This window comes from Lissotriton vulgaris, chromosome 7 (assembly GCF_964263255.1).
Source record: "Lissotriton vulgaris chromosome 7, aLisVul1.2, whole genome shotgun sequence".
Lineage (NCBI taxonomy): Eukaryota > Metazoa > Chordata > Amphibia > Caudata > Salamandridae > Lissotriton > Lissotriton vulgaris.
In genome coordinates, this window is record NC_141695.1 from 1,604,378,225 (window position 1) to 1,604,398,735 (window position 20,511).

General features: G+C 45.4%; 1 protein-coding gene across 2 annotated transcripts in view; it reads right to left on the minus strand.

Annotated features, from left to right (window-relative positions):
- The window catches only part of LOC147706079 (serine/threonine-protein phosphatase 4 regulatory subunit 1-like), a 342,243-nt gene that overhangs the window by 20,616 nt on the left and 301,116 nt on the right, over window positions 1–20,511 (minus strand). For both annotated transcript variants that reach the window (XM_086932523.1, XM_086932522.1), the window contains 3 exons: window positions 9,794–9,979; window positions 8,897–9,159; window positions 3,424–3,544 (listed from right to left, as the gene is read on the minus strand). In XM_086932523.1, coding sequence (XP_086788649.1) covers window positions 3,424–3,544; window positions 8,897–9,159; window positions 9,794–9,979 — 570 coding nt within the window. The remainder of the gene's footprint in view (window positions 1–3,423; window positions 3,545–8,896; window positions 9,160–9,793; window positions 9,980–20,511) is intronic.

Sequence of the window (20,511 nt, forward strand, 5' to 3'; positions counted from 1 at the left end):
AAGGGGCAAAAGGAGGATACCGAGGCGCTTTCTGGAAATGTCTTACCAAACTTGACATCACTTTTCAGCTCTTTGCGATGCTTTGTCCAAGTTCTTCTTCAGCAAAGTTGACGACATCTGTCGGATCTTTGCCAATTCCTCAACCCTTTCCCATAGGTTCCCCACCCACCTTGATGGACCAATTTTTCACCAGTTCAGAGAAGTGACTTGCTCTCAGGTATTAAATATCGTATCCACCATCAAATCGGGATCGGCCCTGGACCCCTGTCACATGAAGGTTCTGCGGCCTATCATGGAAGCAGTTCTTCCAGCCATAACAGATATCTGCAACTCCATGTTTTCTACAGGCACTTACCCGGATACCCTTAAGAAAACACTCATAAAACCGCTTCTCAAAAAACCCACCCTTGATAAAGAAGAACTTAAAAGTTACCGACCCATTGCTAGTCTTCCACTACTTGCCAAAATAGTGGAGAAAATCATGAACGCACAACTTTCTCTCTTTATAGAGGAAAACAAATGTTTGGACGAATCTCAGTTCGGCTTCCGCCGTTTCCATGGAACTGAGACCGCCTTGGTCAAGGCGGCGGATGACATTAGATCCATTCGGGATGCGGGAGGCACAGCTGTCCTGATCCTACTGGATCTTTCGGCTGCCTTCGACACGGTCGACCATACCACCTTGGTCGACCGTGTCGAGAGTATAGGCATCCGAGGCAACGCTAAAAATCTTCTTGCCTCCTTCCTGGCCAATAGGACCCAGGTTGTAACTGTGGGACCTTTTGAATCCTCCCCCCTGTCACTGCCATGTGGAGTTCCTCAAGGCTCATCCCTTAGTCCGACACTTTTCAACATCTATGTGTCGGACCTTGCCAATGTCATCAGAGCACACGGGATGAGCCCAACATCCTACGCAGATGACACCCAATTGGTCCTCTCTGTCAAGAATGACGGGCTTCAAAAAGCCAACATGTTCAGTCAGGGTATGCAGGCAATCGGGAGCTGGATGGCCCACACTTGCCTGAAATTAAACTCTGATAAATCAGAAGTCGTTATTTTTGGCAATCTTTCCCCGGAGTGGTCCCCCTTATGGTGGCCCTCACCCATGGGCCAGCCCCCAGACCAGGTCAACAAGGTGAGGAACCTGGGTGTTCTGTTCGACAACCGTCTGAACTTCCTACCACATGCCAACCAGATTTCCTCCTCAGCCTTATATAAGCTACGGCTTATTAAGAAAATTCTGCCCTTTTTGCCGAAAATGCCGCCAAAACTTTGGTGAGCGCCCTGGTTCTCTCCACCCTAGATTACTGCAACGCTCTGTTCCTAGGTGCCCAGGAGAGAGTGCTATCGAAAATGCAGGCCACCCAGAACGCGGCCGCTAGGCTACTAGGGCGAACCTCTAAATACCAACCGGTGTCTCCCATCCTAAGACAACTTCACTGGCTTCCAGTGAAGAAGAGGATCAAGTTCAAGTCATTGTGTTTGATATACAAGGCCTTACATAATCCCGGACCAGTGTTCTTCACTCAGAACTTAACCCCCTACTGCCCTTCCAGAACACTGCGTTCCTCCAGCTCCTTTGATCTGGTGGTCCCCCGAACCAAAACGGTCCATTGGGGTGACAGACGATTTCTTGTAGCTGCACCAAAGCTGTGGAACACATTCCCTCTCTCAATCAAGGCCAGCACCTCCCTCTGGTCTTTCCGAAAAAATCTTAAAACCTGGCTTTTTAACCTATGATCTTTTTATTCTTTACTTCAGCACCCCTTGTGGGTTAAACATTGCAGTTATTAGCGCTGAGATGCCCTAGGGCCTTCGTTCGCGCTTTATAAATGTTGTTATAAATAAATAAATAAATAAACTTATTGGGGAAAAGGGCGGCGCATGTGCTCCAAGGTCAGAAAATTAAAGTATTGAGATATTCCACCCATTGTACACAGCCATGTTTACCGTAGAAAATCTCAAATGTGCACAGTTGAACATACAGAAATGTTGCAACTGCATTTTCCAAGTACCCTGAAACCCTTTAAAAGGGTAGTGGGGGCAATACCTATTTTCGGGGCAGGAATGTCCTCAGCCCATTCATTCCTGTAAGCACTCCTGAAGGAACGGTACACTAATTGTTATAGCTACATAAACAATTTATGAAGCGAAGGAATTGTGCCAGGACTGAAGTATTAGTAACCTCTGTGAATTTCCAGAGAATTGTATGTAAAAAATATGTCTTTGTTAATATTTTGCAAAAATTATACAGTTTAATAAATATTTTGGTCTCCTTTGCAGAATATAAAATTGGGACAAAATACCTTCCAATCCCTATTCAAGATGTTTGAATGTTCTTGTTTGGTGCCATACAGGTCTGGTATTAAAATGTTTTGCAGGTCAGGCCTGATCCCCATTTGCTTAAACCATGTACCAAGCCATTGAGATCAGATTAAAGAAAAGAGAAGTAGTTGTTGACAGCAAGTGAAACATTCAGTCGTTTGTTACATTTTCCATAATGCAACTATTCAACACTGGCGATTGAAGGTCAGTCACAATTGTTGTCTTTCCCCAACTATTATTTGAGAGAAACAATACATGGCAATGTTGTGGGGATTTGATGGTTTGAGCGCAAACATGACTACTTGAGATGGAGGCAGTATTACACATTTTAATGTGTGTATTTTCTGCTACAGCTCAAATTGAAAAGGTTGCCCCATGGATATTTTCTTTAGGTCTGGCTTGATGGCGCAGAGGTCTGCACGATCAATTATTAACTATTGTTTGAAATACACAGAGTGGGCCCATGGCTACACTCTTGAGATGTGTTACACCCTCCCCTCATGGTACTCACTATTTGGTACATCATTTTGCCCTATCAAAGACGTGGTTACATTTCAATACAGGAGGGACCATTTTACCTCTGAACAGTACTCAATAATTAAACTGTTTTGTCACATTCAATTCTTTGTTTCCTGTATGCACTATATAGAGAAAGCAATCCTTTTTTGCCACTAGTTTCCAGCAACGGCCAGTAGAGCAGGCTTTAATGGGAAAAACATTTGTGCATGCCTTTGTTTACATGTATTGGCACATTAAAGGAAGACATATTGGCCTTGCTATTGCTTGCTGAGAATTGGCAATAACTTGGCGTAGGGATTCGGTGGCACTCAACAGGTTACAAAAAGAAACTTCATCCATAGAAGAATCCTTCTTAGAATCGAGGCAAAATAGGTGTTCTTCTTTGATCAGTCAATCAGTGCTGCTCTTTCAAATAGACTCAGTTCTGGTACATAATTAACGATAATTCAAGACTTTAAAAACAAGTTGTGAATTCTTATGCTAAAAACTTTTTTATGTCCTCAATATCCTTAATGAGAAGACAGAAGTTAAATTTGTTCCAAAAGACAAATATCAATAGTTGTAAGTTTGATTTCCTACCAGTTTGAAAGAAATCCACCGGACTTCAGACACTTTATCTGAACAAAGTGTTAACGCGATGTGGCGCAAGTAGTCATACACATCATTGGGGTTATAAAGCTCCAAGATGAGGATCAGCTGCCTGAAAGAAACAAGTGAAAGTCAGGATTCCATGTCTTTGCATCCCTAAACCAAATGTTTTTATACATTTTTTCACAAGGTCATACAAATGCATTTACCTGCTGACTTGAGCTTTTAATTAGTACAAGCCAATAAATATATTTTTGCATGCTAAAGTAGTAAAATGTGAAGTAGTTTATTTTTTTTACAATTGGTCACTTTATTGTGTTAAACAAAACAAAGCTGAATAATGGAACACTAACAATGTTAATGCTATCTTTAATATTAGGTTTGTGTTGACTTCTGGCCACAACAGACATTGATATAATAATGACTTTTATCAGTAAAGTTTGGTATAACCATGATTTTAGTTACCGATGGACAACTGATATCAAACCTAGAACCAAAGGAACATGAGGACCCCCTCTATATATCTTGCAACTCTGCACACCCAAATAATGCAATGGTGTGTGGCGTACCTACTTAGATTTTATTGCCTGGCCCAAGAGATGTAGTGCATTAATTTTATTTTTTCATTATACTTTAGGAAATGTGTCAAAGCTTGTTACGGTCCCACACATTAGTGGAGAATGGGAAGAGAGCCATGCACCTAATTCCCTTAAATTCACCAACAGTGAGAATACAATGGCAAGCCAACCAAGTAGCAGTTGCCAACTGATGTGTGGACTGCCCCAAAGTCTTAACCTCATGCGCGCAGGCCGTTTTCCCGCTGTGCGCAGAGTTTTAAAAAAACCTGCGTTATGAGCGTACGACAGGTGTAACTCATGAGGAGCTGAGCTCGTCAGCGTCGAAGGGGTTAATGGGTGCAGTGAATCAGGCAGCGTTAGAAAGAAATTGCATAAAAACGCTACTTTGGCTATATGTCATCTGGGGACAGAAATCAACAAGTAAATGATATACATTTTTTTAATCCATCTTGCTATGATGTTCTTCTAGGCGTTTGTCTTTTTGGCCCTCTTGAAAATTTGATCTCTGCTATGGACTGACACGGGACACCTATTTAAAAGACACCGGTTAGACATGCTTTTAAAATGGTGCACCCATCTGAATTTCAGCACAGCCCCTAATAAAATGAGGCAGACCTGATAGTGTCAACACCTGGTCAATATGGGCGGGGGGTTATGGGGTTTCACAAACAGATGGCCGACAAATTTTAAGCTAGTTCTAATAGTACGGACCACCAAGTCCACTAACACATTTTTATGTCTGTGGAATAATTTCCCCCACAATCAAAATGTCTCTCATGGCGTTTGTGTCAAACTCAATGCAGACAGCCTTACTGCAGCTGGTTTTGTCATCTAAAGCAAGGAAATTAAATTATAAAGCCTGTTTACGTACATAAAATCTAAGTTGTGAATGTTTAATGTTTAAGGCCGAAACAAACAAACAGAAAAACAAATAGAATTAAAGTAGCTCTAAAAGACTAACATTTTTCTAAAGACTTGCAAAGATGTATCTTCTGCTGTAAGGCAATTGCTCAGACAAAGAAATGCATCATATTTCTGGGGCAGTGTAGGAGGGGGTAATTTATGGACAGAAGGCTTGTCCTTTTCAGAACCTATTTACAGCCCACTAGAACTCACAACAGCTTGGAAAAGGAAGTGTGAAGGATGTCTGTGTGCTCCTGTAAAGATTTGAATCCTACTCTTCCCCTGGAGCGCTACTAGGTGCCATGTTTAAAGGTTTTAGGTTGTACATGTGGACCTGTTTCAAGAACTGAAGGAGACAGTTCCCAGAGGGGCCAATTTCTTTCCCAAGGAATGTTGGATTTTTCCCAGCAGTTTTTAACCACTGATTCAACCTTTTAGTTTTGCAACATATTATTTATATACATTTCTTTTAATTAACTCATATTTGATCTGTGGACCTTTCACACCGTTGCCTGCTACTTGGAATCCCGACATTTCAAAACCATACATTGTTTTTAAATGCTGCACACTTTATAAAAGGCAGTCTCCCTTTCATGGACTGTCTGGCTAGGAGAACAAATAGAGAATGGCAGTTTTAGCTTTAATAGAAAAGGAACCTAGTGGCTTCAATATAGAAAAACCGCATGTGTGTTCCCATGGTGTTCTCAGCATATGCATACTGGACACACAGTGATGAGAAATATTCGGACACTCACACAATTGTCTCCTCCAGATTTCCTTTTAGACGCTATGCAGACCGCAGCCTTTTGATTAGTTGGAATCCAAGTGAAATGACACAAACACCTAACTCCTACTTTCTGATTCTGCAAACCACAAAAATCCTTGTACGGGTTGGGAATAACGTAGCCCCAAACTGGCATGCCAGGAGACCTGCCACAAATTGTGTTCCATCACATTCAGTTGACAAAAAAGAGATTCACCATATTAGCTCAAGACTATTGGACAATTGGATTAGAAGCAATCAACCGAATGACTGTTTAAGGCTGATTTACAAACGACCATTGCTACTGTTAGAGTGAATATAAACAATTATATCTATCTTCACATATAATAAGTTACTTAAATGTACACTGTGGTTCTCCAGTATTAATATCTTCCATAGATTTACATGCTGGAATTTTACCTGTCATCATGGTGGGACTCCCACTGTAATATCAATAAAAAAGTAGTGCCCTTGGCGATATGAGCGCGAATGGTGAAAGACTTGAATAATCTCTTTGCCATGAGGAGAATGGTGATAGGCGGTACTTTATGCTTAGACAACAGAATACAAAAAACATGTTGGTGTCACCAGACCATTCAACAGAGTCAGATCGACCATGCCTGCATTGGCAAGAAGTTTGAGGTCCCTGCAAAACATGAGTGATAAAAGGAGTGGACGTGTCGTCAGACCATCACCTTGTCGTGGCAAGGCTAGGGCTAAATTTGAATAAAGCATGGATTATACAGACAAACCAATGCCAGCTATAAAACACCACTCTCCTCAAAAACTCACAGAGACGGAGTGAATACTCTGTCACCCCCAGTAACAATTTCCAAGTCCTGCAAGAACTAGAGGACGACCGACACTCAGTAGAAACAACAAGGAAGCAAAGAGAACCTTAAGAGCAGACACGCCAAGGTTCATTGATGGTCTTGCCACAGAACGCCAGGAAGCAGCAAGTTATGGAAACTTGAAAGAACTCTACGACACAAGGAAACTCTCCAGCACATACAGCAAGTCAGTAAGACCTGTTAAAGATGCACTGAAGACAGATATTGAAACATCAGTAGATATGCTCTACCTCGTGTGCGGAAGGATCTGGGAAGAGGAAAAGGTACCATCAGACTGGAGGGAGGGATATCTCATCAAGATCCAGAAGAAAGGTAGCCTGAGTAACTGCGCAAATTCCAGAGGTCTAACTCTTCTATAAACCCCAGGCAAAGTGTTCAACAGTCACCTGAACAGAAGGAACAAGTTCAGTTGCAAGACCAGAAAGCTGGCTTCTGCAAAGATAGATCCTGCACAGGCCAGATTGCAAAACTGAGCATCATCATTGAGCAAGCAAAGAAATGGAACTACGCCACCCCCCCCCCCCCCCCCACTCTGTCAATTTAATTGACTATGAGAAGGAATTCAACAGTGTGTACAGAGAGACCCTTTAGAACCTCCACCTCCCCTATGGTGTGCCAGATAAACTCTTTAGAATGATAAGGAATTCTTATGAGGGAAAGACCTGCAAGATAGACCATGGAGGACAACTCACTGAATTTTTCAAAGTAAGTACTAGAGTCCGCCAGGGTTGTTTGCTTCTGCCTTTTCTCTTCCTAATGACCATATAATGGATCATGAAGACATGCAGCTGATGGCCTGGCCCTACTCTCCCATACCCATTTGCAGATGCAAAAGAAGAATGAGAATGTGGCAGCCACATCAGCATTACATGCACTGGGGAAAAACCAAGATCTTGAAGGGTAACAAAGCCAGCACAACTGTGGTCACTCTTACAAATGATGCACTGGAAGAGGCGGAGACCCTCACCTCCATGGGCAGTGTCATGGACAAGCAGGGCAGCACAGACGCGGACATCAAGGAAAGAATTGGCTAAGCAATGGCTGCCTTCATTCGGCTAAATACGATCTGGAGCTCTAAGGACATAATGTTGCAAACCAAGTCTGGCTTCTAAACACCAATGTAAAATTGGTCCTTCTGTACGGAGCAGAAACTTGGAAGACAACAGTATCCACCACCAACAAAGTTCAGACCTTCATCAACATCAGTCTGAAGAAAATCTTCCAAATCTGCTGGGCAAACACCATCAGCAATAACGGCCTATGGCAGCAAGCTTTCCAACTCCCTGCTCATGAAGAAATCATGAAAAAATGCTGTGGCTGGGTAGGTCACACCCTCGCAAGCCCACTTCAAACACCACCTGGCAAGCTCTAACCTGGAACCCTCAAGGAAAAAGGAAAAGAGGATAGCCAAAACCACCTCGCGCAGAGGCTTCAAGTCAGACAAAGAAAAGCCCAGGACAGAAATGGTTAAATAGTCCTGGTTGATGGGCTATACCCCAGTAGGGGTAGTAGGCAAAGTAAGTAAATGTGAAACATATGTGGTATATAAACCTTATCGGCCTGGCAGTTAATTAAATGGTTTATAGTGCATTCTAAGGGCATCTTTTCTTGAACGGTTTTGCTTTGATGGAAATGATGCTCAATAACAGCCTGCTTTGCATTTTTAATCACCTTTCTCCTTTGAGGGATTTAGTTCCAATCATGAAAGAACTTTATGGTTGAAATCTGAACTGTATGGAATTTTCATGACGCAACCACTCCCCTAAGCTTTTCTGATACATATAAAAGTAGATTATACGGATTAGGCCACAATCCCCTTTACAATCTAACAGCATGATTGAAAATCGTATTTTGTTTTCCAAACAGGCATTACGAACTATAACGAAATCCCATACTAATTCTAGTTTGGTTAATGTACAAGCTTTAAGACACTGGAGCGGTGTGGTTTATGCAAGTGACAACAGAGTAGAATAGAGTGGGCATAACAAAGGGGCAGGATGTAGATTCTGTTTGTAACTAAAATATCCATTTCAAATTGTAAACACAGCAGAAAACGTATGATAGCAAAAACTCATTAGGATCTGCGTTCCTTTCCTTTAAGGTGGTTAAGAAAGTCACTCCAATCAGGTAGTGGCATTAAAAAGTTTAATATAACACAAGGACAATTCTCTGTGATAAGGTGTTTACTTGAAGGAATTAAGTTAATCACGACAATAGGTTCACAAAATGTTTAACATGCAACCTTCTATGAACTTCAATGTTAAAAAGCATTAAAGAATAGTACTTTCATAAAGGAAACCATGGGTCAACCAAGTACACGAAATATTTCCAACTAGTGCCTATGGAAAAACGATAATGGGAGTACTTACTCTGCCAATTCATACCGAAACCTCCAGTTCCTGCTGTTGTCTGTCACCATAAACTCCTGCAGTTGGTACAGATACTCCCTTCTTTTGTCTGCATGAAGCAATTTAAGAAAGTCATAGAGATGTTTGAGAACGCCTATTCGAACTTCATCTAGATCCTTCAAGAATCCATTGAAGATCGGCACAAGATCTGCAGCAGTGAGTTGGTCTCCAAGAATGACAGCCAGTTCATGAATGGAGAAAGCGAGTGTCCGTCGGACCTTCCACTGTTGGCAATGAAAAAATACAAATTCAAAGTAAGAGAGCGGTACTGGACATGCAATAAAACTCACTAAATTTTCTGAAATGCAATATTTTCTCATAATATTTACACAAGGAAATTTAGACCGAAATGTAGGAATGTGGTACATAAAACTGAAGCATCTAATATGCCCAGTGAACACATCTCAAACATTTCCTGTGCTACTTAACTCATTGTATACTAACCAAGCAATGTGGTTATGGTAAAGAAAGGATTCCTAACAACCACATGAACATGCTTTGAGAAACAGGAGGAGAAAATCAGGTTTGCAGCTTTCACTTTGTATATCTGGGCAAGATTTTTTTCATGAACTGTTGATTAAAGCTTAGCTCATCAATCATGGCACAATGTCTACTTGTCCTCTAAAGAAAGTTTTTCCCGTCAGTTATAATTATATTACTGAACTATACCTGTCTTTGTCAACCGTACTTTAAATGTCTCTCACAGGCATGTATTTCACAGTTAAGTAATTGCAGTTGGAAAAGGCCTTAACTATAATATAGCAGATTTAACACATTTATGGTAGGCTTTAGTACTTATTATCAGAATCAGCTGAAATGTGTTTATACCACTCTAATCAGTGAAAATCAAGGTCAAACCTGTACATCAGATGCCAGCGTTTCATAGGTATCCTTCAAACAATGCCAGTTCTGTCTTCCTAGTGTTAACGCCACTCCAGGCAGACTGTATGCACAGTGCTTTGCTATTTCAGTGTCTACTGTCTGGGCACGAGCTGGGTCAGTCATAGACAAATATTGGTCCAGAAGAGGCTGAGGTATGACATCCTAGAAGAAACAAAATTGGCGAATCTGAGTGTAAACAAGAGGAGCAACACCAGTTAACACCAACCTATGCAGCGTTTTCACAACAGTGTCATCATTTGTTTGTAAAGAATCTTCACCTCCAGCTCAGAGGCAAGACTTAGAAAAACATCTTCGTAGAAAATGCTAAAACCACCTAACGTCTCGAGCTGTGTAGACCACCCGCTTCTTTGGACTTTCCCTCAGGTAGGTAAGTGCCCCTTTTTTGACATGGTCACCCCCACTTTTTGCCTGGTATCTGATGCAATTTTGACAGAAATGCACTCGGTTCCTGCTATGCAGGTCCCCAATGCCAGATCTTTTCCCTAAGACAGTACAATTGTTTTCCCAAATGGCAATAAATGTATCACCCCTTGCAAGTCCCTACTAAATGGTACCCCTGGTACCTCAGGCAAGGAGGCTAAACAGGGTCCATAGCGGCTGCAGATTGCATTGTGCCACCCTATGGGACCCCCTCAGACCAAAATGCAAACTGCCACTGTAGGCTGCGTGCCTTGGTGCAGAGAAATTAAAGACAGGAAGTGGCATATCTCCTGTGTGCCATGCCTACAGGCGCTGCAAGCAGTACATGTAAGCCACCCCCTACCGCAGTTCTTCTTACAGCCCTAAGGCAGAGTGCACTATACTACATGTGTGGACATATCTGCACGAGCAGTTATGGCTCCATGATATCAAAGTCGATTCGTGGATATTACAAGCGAACAGGGAAACCATTCTTAGGTCGAGCCTAGGCAGCACACAAGCGCAGTCTGCAAGACATGCGCTATCTACAATATGGACTTTAACCACGTCCATCAATTGCCATTGGTTCTTTGATGTGCCAATTGGAAATGCTACCTTTCTATTCGTGCATTGGTTGTAATTGTCCCTCCTTTGTGTGCTTCGCTCTCTCCCAGGCAATTTCACACATTGTTCATTTGGATTGCCAATCCAACGAGCATGACATGGCCGCTCCTCCCACTTAGGCATCGGCCTCGTCCTGCCAAAACCTCACTTTCCCAGCTACTTCCGCTGGCTGCTTCACGGAAACAACAATGAGCTATATTTACAATCACTTGTTCTTTACTGCCTGTTTTTTTAGTCCTGTGATCCATGGAAAATCAACAAGCAAACGTGCTGCAAGCATGATTTTAATCTATGTTTCGTGCTTCATGATAGTTCCCACATCACATAGGGTAACCGTAACCACACAAATGAGTCTGGAATGATCATGCCTTTTCATTGCTTTCTTTTGGCTCGTCTTGCAGTCCCCTCAGACATGTGTGATGCAGGCACTTGTTCCTAGTTGGTGACTCCTCCTTTGCCTCATGCCTACCAGGCCCTCCATCGGCTCTTTAGATTTTGTTCTGCCTGCTATATATCCCTCCTAGTTTCCTCTTTTTCCCCTCTCTCGGTCTGCTCGCCTTTGCATGCTCTGTTGCCCTCTTAAATTGATATGGTATTGTCTATACACATGCTGGACTCTCCCTCAGCTGCTGGGTATTGTAAGGGACCAGAGTACCCAGTGGCATAGCAAAGGTACCATGGTTCCTCATGCAGGCGAGAGAAATTCCCTCACGTACAGCTTGCTGCTGAAAGACCGTCATAATTGGGGCCCAGAGCAACATTTACACCAATGGGCTCTGGTGCCATTGCACCTGCTGTACTGTTAGCAGCTGTGCCTCTATAATTGCCTCATCGAGTATCCCCAGCTGCCTTATCGACCACCACGGTATTGGCTGTTCAAGCGTTTTCCCCTGATGTCTATGCTCTTTTCTCTGGCCTTTACTCTTGCTTGCTCTGATATCCACTGTGCCTACTTGGGTGTTGCTGTGTCACCAACTTGGGTATCTCCTATTATCTGAGTGGACATGGTATGTCCGCAGCCTACTTAGGTATCTCGTACTGTCCGCATAGGTATCCCTTCAATGTTTCGATGTGCGTGCTCAGGTTTACTTGCTGCCTGCTAAAGTATTATCTTTGCTAGCTGGTAGTGCATGACCCATGCCTGCTCGGGATTCTACTCCTGCCTACTCTGTTCTGATTGGCTGCCTACACTGGTGCCTTACTGCCTTCACCGCTATCTCTTCTACCCGCTCGAAATTCTTCGGTTACCTGCTCTTTTAAATATCACCGACTTTTCATGTATATTTAAGGCCTATTCTGGAAATGTTGCTGACTGCTCTGGTATACAGCAGTCTGCCTGAAAGGGTATGCTTGTTTGGTTATTCGTGTCCTGCAACCCTTTCTGCCTGCTGGGGTGTTTCTCCTGAAAGGTTTGGCATCTCTATTGCCCTCCCTGGTACTCTGTCCTCCTGTCATAGCTCCCTGCAGTGCTAACCCCTCTGTGTGCCTTGCTATTACATTTGCCTCCTCTGTTACTCTCCTTACATGCTCGCATACGTCGTCTTGGACTATTATTCCTGGTGCTTGCTCCATTATCTCTGCTGCCTGCTCTGGTATGCCTAACAGGAAATCCTTGCTGCTTGCTAGAATTTGCCCGCCCATCCCACTGGAATCCCTCCTAATGTTCAGGTACTGTCTGCCTTTATTAAGATGCCATATGACTGCATGAGCATCCTCTGTACTGTACCAGGGTGACTTCATGTCTTAAAGGGCGCAATACTCCAGCCCCGGGTTTATATTTAACAATGCAGTGCATTCTGCTATTTGTAGTGTTTGAATCTATCAGATCAAGCAGGCTGAGCTGTCACACTGCAAAGGGCTGAAGGAAGAAAGCCAAGCCTGGTGAGATAGACTGTATGTAATCTGGTGCATTATTGCGCCAACTAGGGTGTACCTGCTGACTGCAAGGTTACCCCCATGACCTGTCCTGGCATCACTCAGGCCTGCTCAGGTGTCCCTGAACTGAAAGTATGCAGCCTGCCATAAACCACCTCTCACTCCGGCCTTGCTTCTTAATTGAAAACTTGAATCCGTTAATTTAAATAATTGTATCTTTTTAATCATTTGTTGTAATGTTCCAGAAGGTGGATTTAATATGAAAAGTCTGCAGTAGGTCGGCACAAGAAGGTGCCGAACCCCACCCCTCCCGTGTAAGACACCGTAAGCCGGGCTTGCCATTTTATTCAACCACACTTGGCATGATGCGCCTTTTACATTAGTTCGTATAATAAACACAATACTTCGACTCCCAGAAGTCAAAGTGATAATACATATTACCTAAAACAAAATCAAATCAAAACTTGACTGACCTGTGGGAATCACTAATGACAGTGGTCCAGTTGGCAATAATACCTTCATGGTATTATGGCACAATTTTAATCAAAGTTCCACCGCAGCATACCGTGGCTGAGCGAAATTGTTAATTCAAAACTTTGCAGAGGTGGCTCAGGAGAAGGCTTGACCTTCAGAAAGGGGAAGATGGACATTGAAAAGGGAGTTTGTCTGGTGTATGGCACAAGTCAGGATGGCCGGAGACCCCTCACTATTTTAGATATTGTATGAGGCCGAAGGAGGCAGATACATCACCGGGTGCCCCACCATTGCAGCTGCTCTTATTTTCAAACGCTTGGTATTTGTAAACTGGCCTCAGGGTGTTTTTAAAATGGTGGTACCATTCCCCTTATTTGTGAGAAGTCTCTGGGCGGGCTCATGTCTTAGATCTTATCTGAGCAGGAGCAGAGAACTTAACACAGCTAACCCCTCTGTTGCTTAAAGAGCTGCAAGTGCAAAGCATGTTTGTTCTCTAAACTGGAGAAAAACATCAGCACAAAGCCTTCTGCTGTCCAAGAAAATCACACACAGCACAATTTGTTTACTTTATAAAAGCATTTTAAAATCTAATACAAGATTCCATAACTTCTTTGTGTACCTCGTTCTCTCCAAATGGCAACTTCACTAACGGTTCTTTTCGGTCATCCCTCCATAACTTTCGATATCTCTAGACCTATGAACCCCTTTGCCCTTACCTTAACCCCAGGAGCTTTCCTCTATAAACCACAAGGCCAGCCCACGAGCAGCCACCAATCGAGGTGCCCCATTGCCCAACATCGGAACCCTTGAACTCTGCAACCGCACACCCCAGTGCCACTGGTGGTGCACCTCAAGTAATTAACTGAACCTTGGTTCTACCCCCCAAAACTCAGTTACCAAAACCGTTTACTCACCTGAAAACCTAACAATTTGTTGTTCTCCAAAGGATTGTATGGTGGTTTGTCTCTGAAAAATGTTTTAAGTGTTCAACCTGTTTTGTACTGCAACAAAAGTAACTTAGTGTCTTCAAAAGAGTTAACCCGCTTGCTAATGTACTACAGTGCCCAAACTGTATAATTAGTTTGTTTTGTGCAAAAGCACAAGTTACTATTTGTGAAACGATATATCCGTAAGAGATATTAGTTTGTGATAGATTCCTTACCTTAGAATATCCCCAGGCGTCAGACTGAATCCGGAAAGTTTTGCTTAGCAGTATCCCTGCGCGTCAGTAGGTGGCGTCCTGCTGCTCCGTGTCCGTCGCTGGCGTTGTGTGCGCCGAGATGACGTCACGGAGAGTACTTAAGCACCACCCATGAGCGCTGACGTCAGTTCTGTACACGACTTTCCGAGCCAGGAAAGCAGAGCCATGCAAGATAATGACCATTGGTGCATAAAACTAGGGCCCTAAAAGGGATGACCTTAACCCTAGTAATCAGTTTGCAGAACGGGGAGGATGGGTGGGGCGGTAAGGAATCTATCACTAAATAATGTCTCTTACAGATATATCGTCACACAAGTAGTAACAAGTAACAAGTAACAAGTGGTAACTTGTGCATCTGAAAGAGACATGTTACCTTAGAATGGATACCCCAGCAATACCAACCCCGAGGGTAGGCCTGCAAACAAGATTACACCAGAAAGTCACGGAGCACAGAACCGCCAAAGAAGCAGTCTCTCCAGACCGGACTGTCAAGGCAGTAGTGCTTGGTAAACGTATGCAGCGAGGCCCACGTAGCTGTCTGACAAATGTCCTGCAAGTGAACGCCACGTCCCAAGGCAGTAGTGGCTGCAGTAGCCCTGGTCGAATGGACACGGAGTCCCACAGGAGGTTCCTTCTTGGCTGAGTAATATGCTTTAATGCACAGAACAACCCACCGGGAGATGGTCCGTTTGTGCACCGCCTGACCTTTTTTGGCGCCCACGTAGCCAACAAAGAACTGATCATCCACCCGGAACTGCTGTGTACGCTGCTGATAGAATGCGAGCGCACGTTTTGGGTCCAGACAATGGAGCCTCTCTTCCTCTGTGGAAGGATGCGGAAAGAAGGTGGGCAAAGTGATGGTCTGCCCGATGTGGAAGGGCCTGACAACCTTTGGCAAGAAAGAAGGATGGATCCTCAAAAAAACCTTGTCCAGATGAATAGAAAGGAAAGGAGGTTTAGAAGAAAGAGTTTGGAGCTCACTCACTCTTCTGGCAGAGTTGACAGCTACCAGGAAAGCGGTCTTAAGAATGAGAAGACTTAAAGGATTGTTATGAAGGGGCTCAAAGGGAGCGCACATCAGAAACGTCAAGACAAGGTCCAAGTCCCACTGAGGCATGATAAACGGCACAAGAGGGAACTTGTGTGTAATTTCGCACCAGTGGTGGGGCTGGTGGCGGACACTGCCACCTACCGGCGTGGGGTGCTCCCTTAAGCTCGGATTAGGAAGGCTTGGAGGTGGAAACAGGGGGGTAGAGGTGGACTGACCCGTAAGCTGGTTCCCAGACCCGCTCCTGCAGAAGCCACGCTGCGGCCGCGCTGAGGCTGGTTCTGCACAGGCTTGCTGGAAGAGCCTGCCTGGGTGCCTCTGCCCTGGCCACGAAAGGAACGAAACCCAGGAGTGGCAGGGTTTTTCGTAGAAAGACCCAAGGACTTGGCCGAAGCTCGTGAGTCCTTAAAGTGCTCCAGTGCACTGTCTGCCTTATCTCCAAAGAGGCGGTAGCCATCAAAGGGCATGTCCATGAGCGAGCTCTGGACATCGGGCGAGAATCCAGTCAAACGCATCCAGGTGTGGCGCCGCAACACCACGGTCGTGGAAATTGCCCTGCCCAACGAATCAGCTGTGTCCAAACCACACATGATGGCAAATTTAGCCGCATCCTTACCTTCAGTAATCACAGGGAAAGGACAGCCTGGACCTCCTCAGAACACTGAGACAAGACCTGAGCAACGGAATCCCACACTGCGTGGGAGTAACAGCCCAACAAGCAGGCGGTGTAAACTGACCGCAGCCTTAAGCTGGCAGAGGAGAATAACTTCTTACCAAATTGTTCCAGCCTTTTAGAGTCCTTATCCGGCGGAGCTGTGGGAAAGGCACTCTGCGACGCCGAGGCCTGAATGAACAGGTAAGGGCCTCATTGAAAGGAAGCAGCGGCTCAGACGATGTAGACACCGTCTGAAGCACCTCTGTAAGGAGGTTTCTTTTGAGGGCCACTCTAGGGAGGTCGAGATTAAGAGCCTCCGCAGCCCGGCGGAGCACCATGGTGTAGGAAGCACCCAACTCCATAGTAGGCGGAGGAGAGGCAAACCCCGGGTCAGAAGAAACACAGAGTTCGCCTGCATCTTCCAGGTCGTCCACCCAATCTTGCTCGGACTCACATTGCCAGGCAAGAGGGTCCTCGGACCCATCCCAGTCGTCGTCTGCCAAAGGCGTAGAGGGAGCCAGTCGCGGCGGCGGAGCCAGAGAAGGGCCGAACGGCGCCGGACAGGACCCGCTTCCCAATGCGGATCCCAGGCCGGAACAAAATGGTTGTGGAACCTGGGCAGAGGTGGGATAAACGGCACCCAGTGCGGTGCTGGGGTTGGAGCCGAGGATGGGACCAGAGCCGGCAGCGCTGCACCTCGTGGCGCCGAGGCTGGAGCCAGCGGCACAGGATCCTGTGGCGCTGGTGGCGGAGCCGCCGGGCCAGCAGGATCTGGACACGGGACCGCGGGGCCCAAAGGCACGCCGGCTGGAGCCCAGGGCCTAAAACGGCGGTCCATGGCAGCAAGAAACTCTTGCACCTGTTCGGGAGTCGCCGACGGACGCGGGTATGGCAGGTAGACCGCGGGACTCCCAGGCTCCAGAGGAGCTGCAGTGGCGGAGCCCGTCCCCCTCCGAGGAGCGATGGGGGAACGTTGGAGAGCGAACGCGCTTCTTCGACTTCTTTTTATGGTGTCGCTTACCGGAATTCAAAGGCGAAGACTTGGAGCCCGAGGAGCGATGGCTTCGGTCAAGTGAGTGGTCCCGGGAACGGTCGCTAGACCTGGAGGGGCGGCGTGACTAATGCTGGACCTCCAGCAATTTCCTACGCTGCTCCTGCAAGGCCTTGGGGTCCATGGCTCGACGGTCGTGGTCTGTCTCCAGGCAGTAGAGGCAAACATCGTGGGTGTCCTCCACCAACATACTACGGAGACAGGCCCCACAAGACTTAAAGCCGGGCATCCCTACGTGCACCTGGAGAAAAAAGGGGGAGACAAAAGTCTCAAAATCGTAGTAGAAAAGTGACTAAGGTACGTGCTCAATCCGGATCTGCGCTTGCTGGTGCGGAAAAAGAAAGAACGGACGTCAGCACGCATGGGTGGCGCCTAAGTACTCTTCGTGGCGTCAACCCGGCGTTCACGATGCCAGTGATGGACGCTGAGCCGCAGGACACCCCCTACTGACACGCAGGGGTACTGCTAAGCAAAACTTTCCCGATCCAGTCTGACGCCTGGGGATATTCTAAGGTAAGGAATCTATCAATAACGTGTCTCTTTCAGATGTAGATAAGTAACTGGAAAGTAACTAAAAAGTAATTAGAAGTATTCTGAAGAGCTTACAACCCATTTTCTTGACTGCACAGCAATTTGTATGCTACTACAAAACCTTTACACATTGTATCTTGAAAAGTATAGTATTTAAAGTATCACTTACCTGCTACTGAGTAAATCTTGGTTCTAGTACTGAACATAAAGTAACAACTTTTTATTCAAACAATTGGTCGTGATTCAGTCTTTGAGTGTGTGTGGCATAATTTCTTGCCTGAGTGCATTCAACAAATGCTTAACACTACCCTCTGATAAGACTGGCTGCTCAACCACACTACCACAAAAGTGAGTAAGGTATTATCTACTTAAGCCTCTGCCATACCTCTGGGGATCCACTGGACTCTGTGCACACTATACCTTACTAGTATAGTAAATACAGAGCCAGCTTCTTACACACCCTCTCTGCCCGCTGACTGCAGGCAAGTCCTGGAGCAGTAGGCTGAGATCTTCTCCCGAAACACTGGTCAGATTACCTGGTGTACCCATGATGTGGACACTGGAGACAATACCCCTGTCAAAAACAAAATATATAGACAGTCTGATCAAGTTAAGGAGAGCATCAGCGCTGAAGTCAGCAAGATGCTGGATTTGGGAATCATTGAACACCCTGAGAGCTCCAAAGCAAGCCCAGTTGTGATAGACCCCAAGCCTCATTCGAAGGATAGAAAAACAGAGCTGAGGTTTTATGTAGGTTTCAATGCAGGAACTAACACAGATGGAAAAGCAGGTCTGAGGTTTTATGTAGGTTTCAATGCAGTAACCAACACAGATGCACACTCAATTCCTAGAGCTAATGAGCTAATGGACAGGTTGGAGGCAGCCAAATATCTCAGTACCTTTGATGCGACATCAGTGTACTGGCAGATTGGTCTGACCCAAGGAGCAAAAGAGAAATCTGAGTTCCCCACCCCAGATGGGCACTGTAAGTTCACTGTTATGCCCTTTGGGTTCAAGAGTCCCCTGCCACCTTCCAGAGGCTGGTGAATTGAGTCATTGCTGGATTATAAACTTTTAGTGCAGCGTATCTCAACAATATTGCTGTCTATAGTTCCACTTAATAGGATCACCTGATCCACCTTGGGTAGGTCTTGAAAGCTTTGCTCGCTGCAGGCCTTACTATCAAGGGAAGCAAATGCCTGATAGAGCAGGGCACAGCTGTATACTTGGGACACCTTGTAGGTGGAGACCAAGTTCAACCTTTACAGCCCAAGATCCATATAATTCTGGACAGGGAAGCTTCAACAATCCCAAACCCAAGTCAGAGCATTCCATGGCTGTACTGGGTACTATGGTCAGTTTGTGAAAGGGCATGGTACCATTGTGGCACCCCTCACAGAACCTACTTCCAAGAAGATGCCAAAGATGATAAACTGGACTGTGAGCTGTCAAAAGGCCTTGATACCCTGAAAGAAGCAATGTGCTCATCACCCTTTTTTAAAGCTCCAGATTATTCCAAGCAGTTCATAGTGCAGACAGATGCCTATGAACATGGATTGGCGCTATCCTTTCCCAGATCAATGATGATGACCGTAGCCAGCCTGTGGCTTTCATTAGCAGGAGGTTACTATACAGAGAAAAGTGTTTGAGCACCATTGCTGTGGTTTGGTCCCTTAAGAGGTTGAGGCCATACCTGTTTCGCACTCACTTCCTTGTCCAAAATGATCACAGGCCTCTCAGATGGCTAATGCAGATGAAAGGTGAAAAGACAAATTGCTGAGGTAGTCCATCTCTTAACAGGGTATGGACTTGAGTGGAGCACAGACCTGGGACTGACCATGGCAATGCAGATGGTCTTTCCAGGTTTTTCCATTTAGACGCTGAAGACTACTCTCTTGGGAAAGGTTAGTCTCCTTATTTTTCATTTGGGGAGGAGTTGTGTACTAAAGTGCCCCTTATTAGGTCTAGCCTGAGCCAGCGCATGTGCTGTTTGGCGAGACATTTAGTAGCTGCTTTTAAAAGGGCTACTTTGCCGGCCACCAGCTTGCTATTACACGCACGAGCGCGCGATGTGCGCAGCTGCCATTTGGCTTCTTTCAGCGCACGCTTGAATCCCTCCCCTACCCCTCCCTTCTTCCACTCCCTCCTCGCCCGCTTCATGCTAATCGCGACACCCGTGCTTTACTTTTAACGGTAAAAGTAAAGCCCAGGTGCCGCGATTATAGCAAAAGTAAAGAAATCTCACACAAGACCTACAGCAGGCATTCTAAATGACGCCACGGCCCTAGGTTGACCACTGATATTGTGCCTACCCGGTAAGAATCTCCTTCTCCCCCAAGCCTAAAGAACGTGCACGCTGATCTGCATCTGCAGGGTGATCCAGGGAGTGCCCTTCGCAGCCCCTGCTTCTCAGTCTCCACCGGTATCTTAGCGCTGCCCTAACCATCACCATTACCGCCAGTAACGCTCCAACCCCAACCTGGATGGCTGTCCTCTCTAATATCGCTATCTATTGATCCTGCATCAAAATGGTGTCAGCTTGCCATACTAATAAATTATAAACTGTGAGGGCTGCCATAACTCATTGAATGAGACCAAGTCTGAGTTTGGGATCCCTACCTGGCACCATCTGGCCTCTCCTCCTGCTTTGCTCTCTAAGCCAGTGGTTCCAACTGCCTTCTGACCTGTCTCTGCATGAGTATTTTAACATATTTGAATGCCTGGCTACTGACCTGGTTCTTCAGGAATATATGGACGCAATTATTATTTAGCTTTAACACTGCAGTACTGTTTACACCCTAACATCTACAACTGA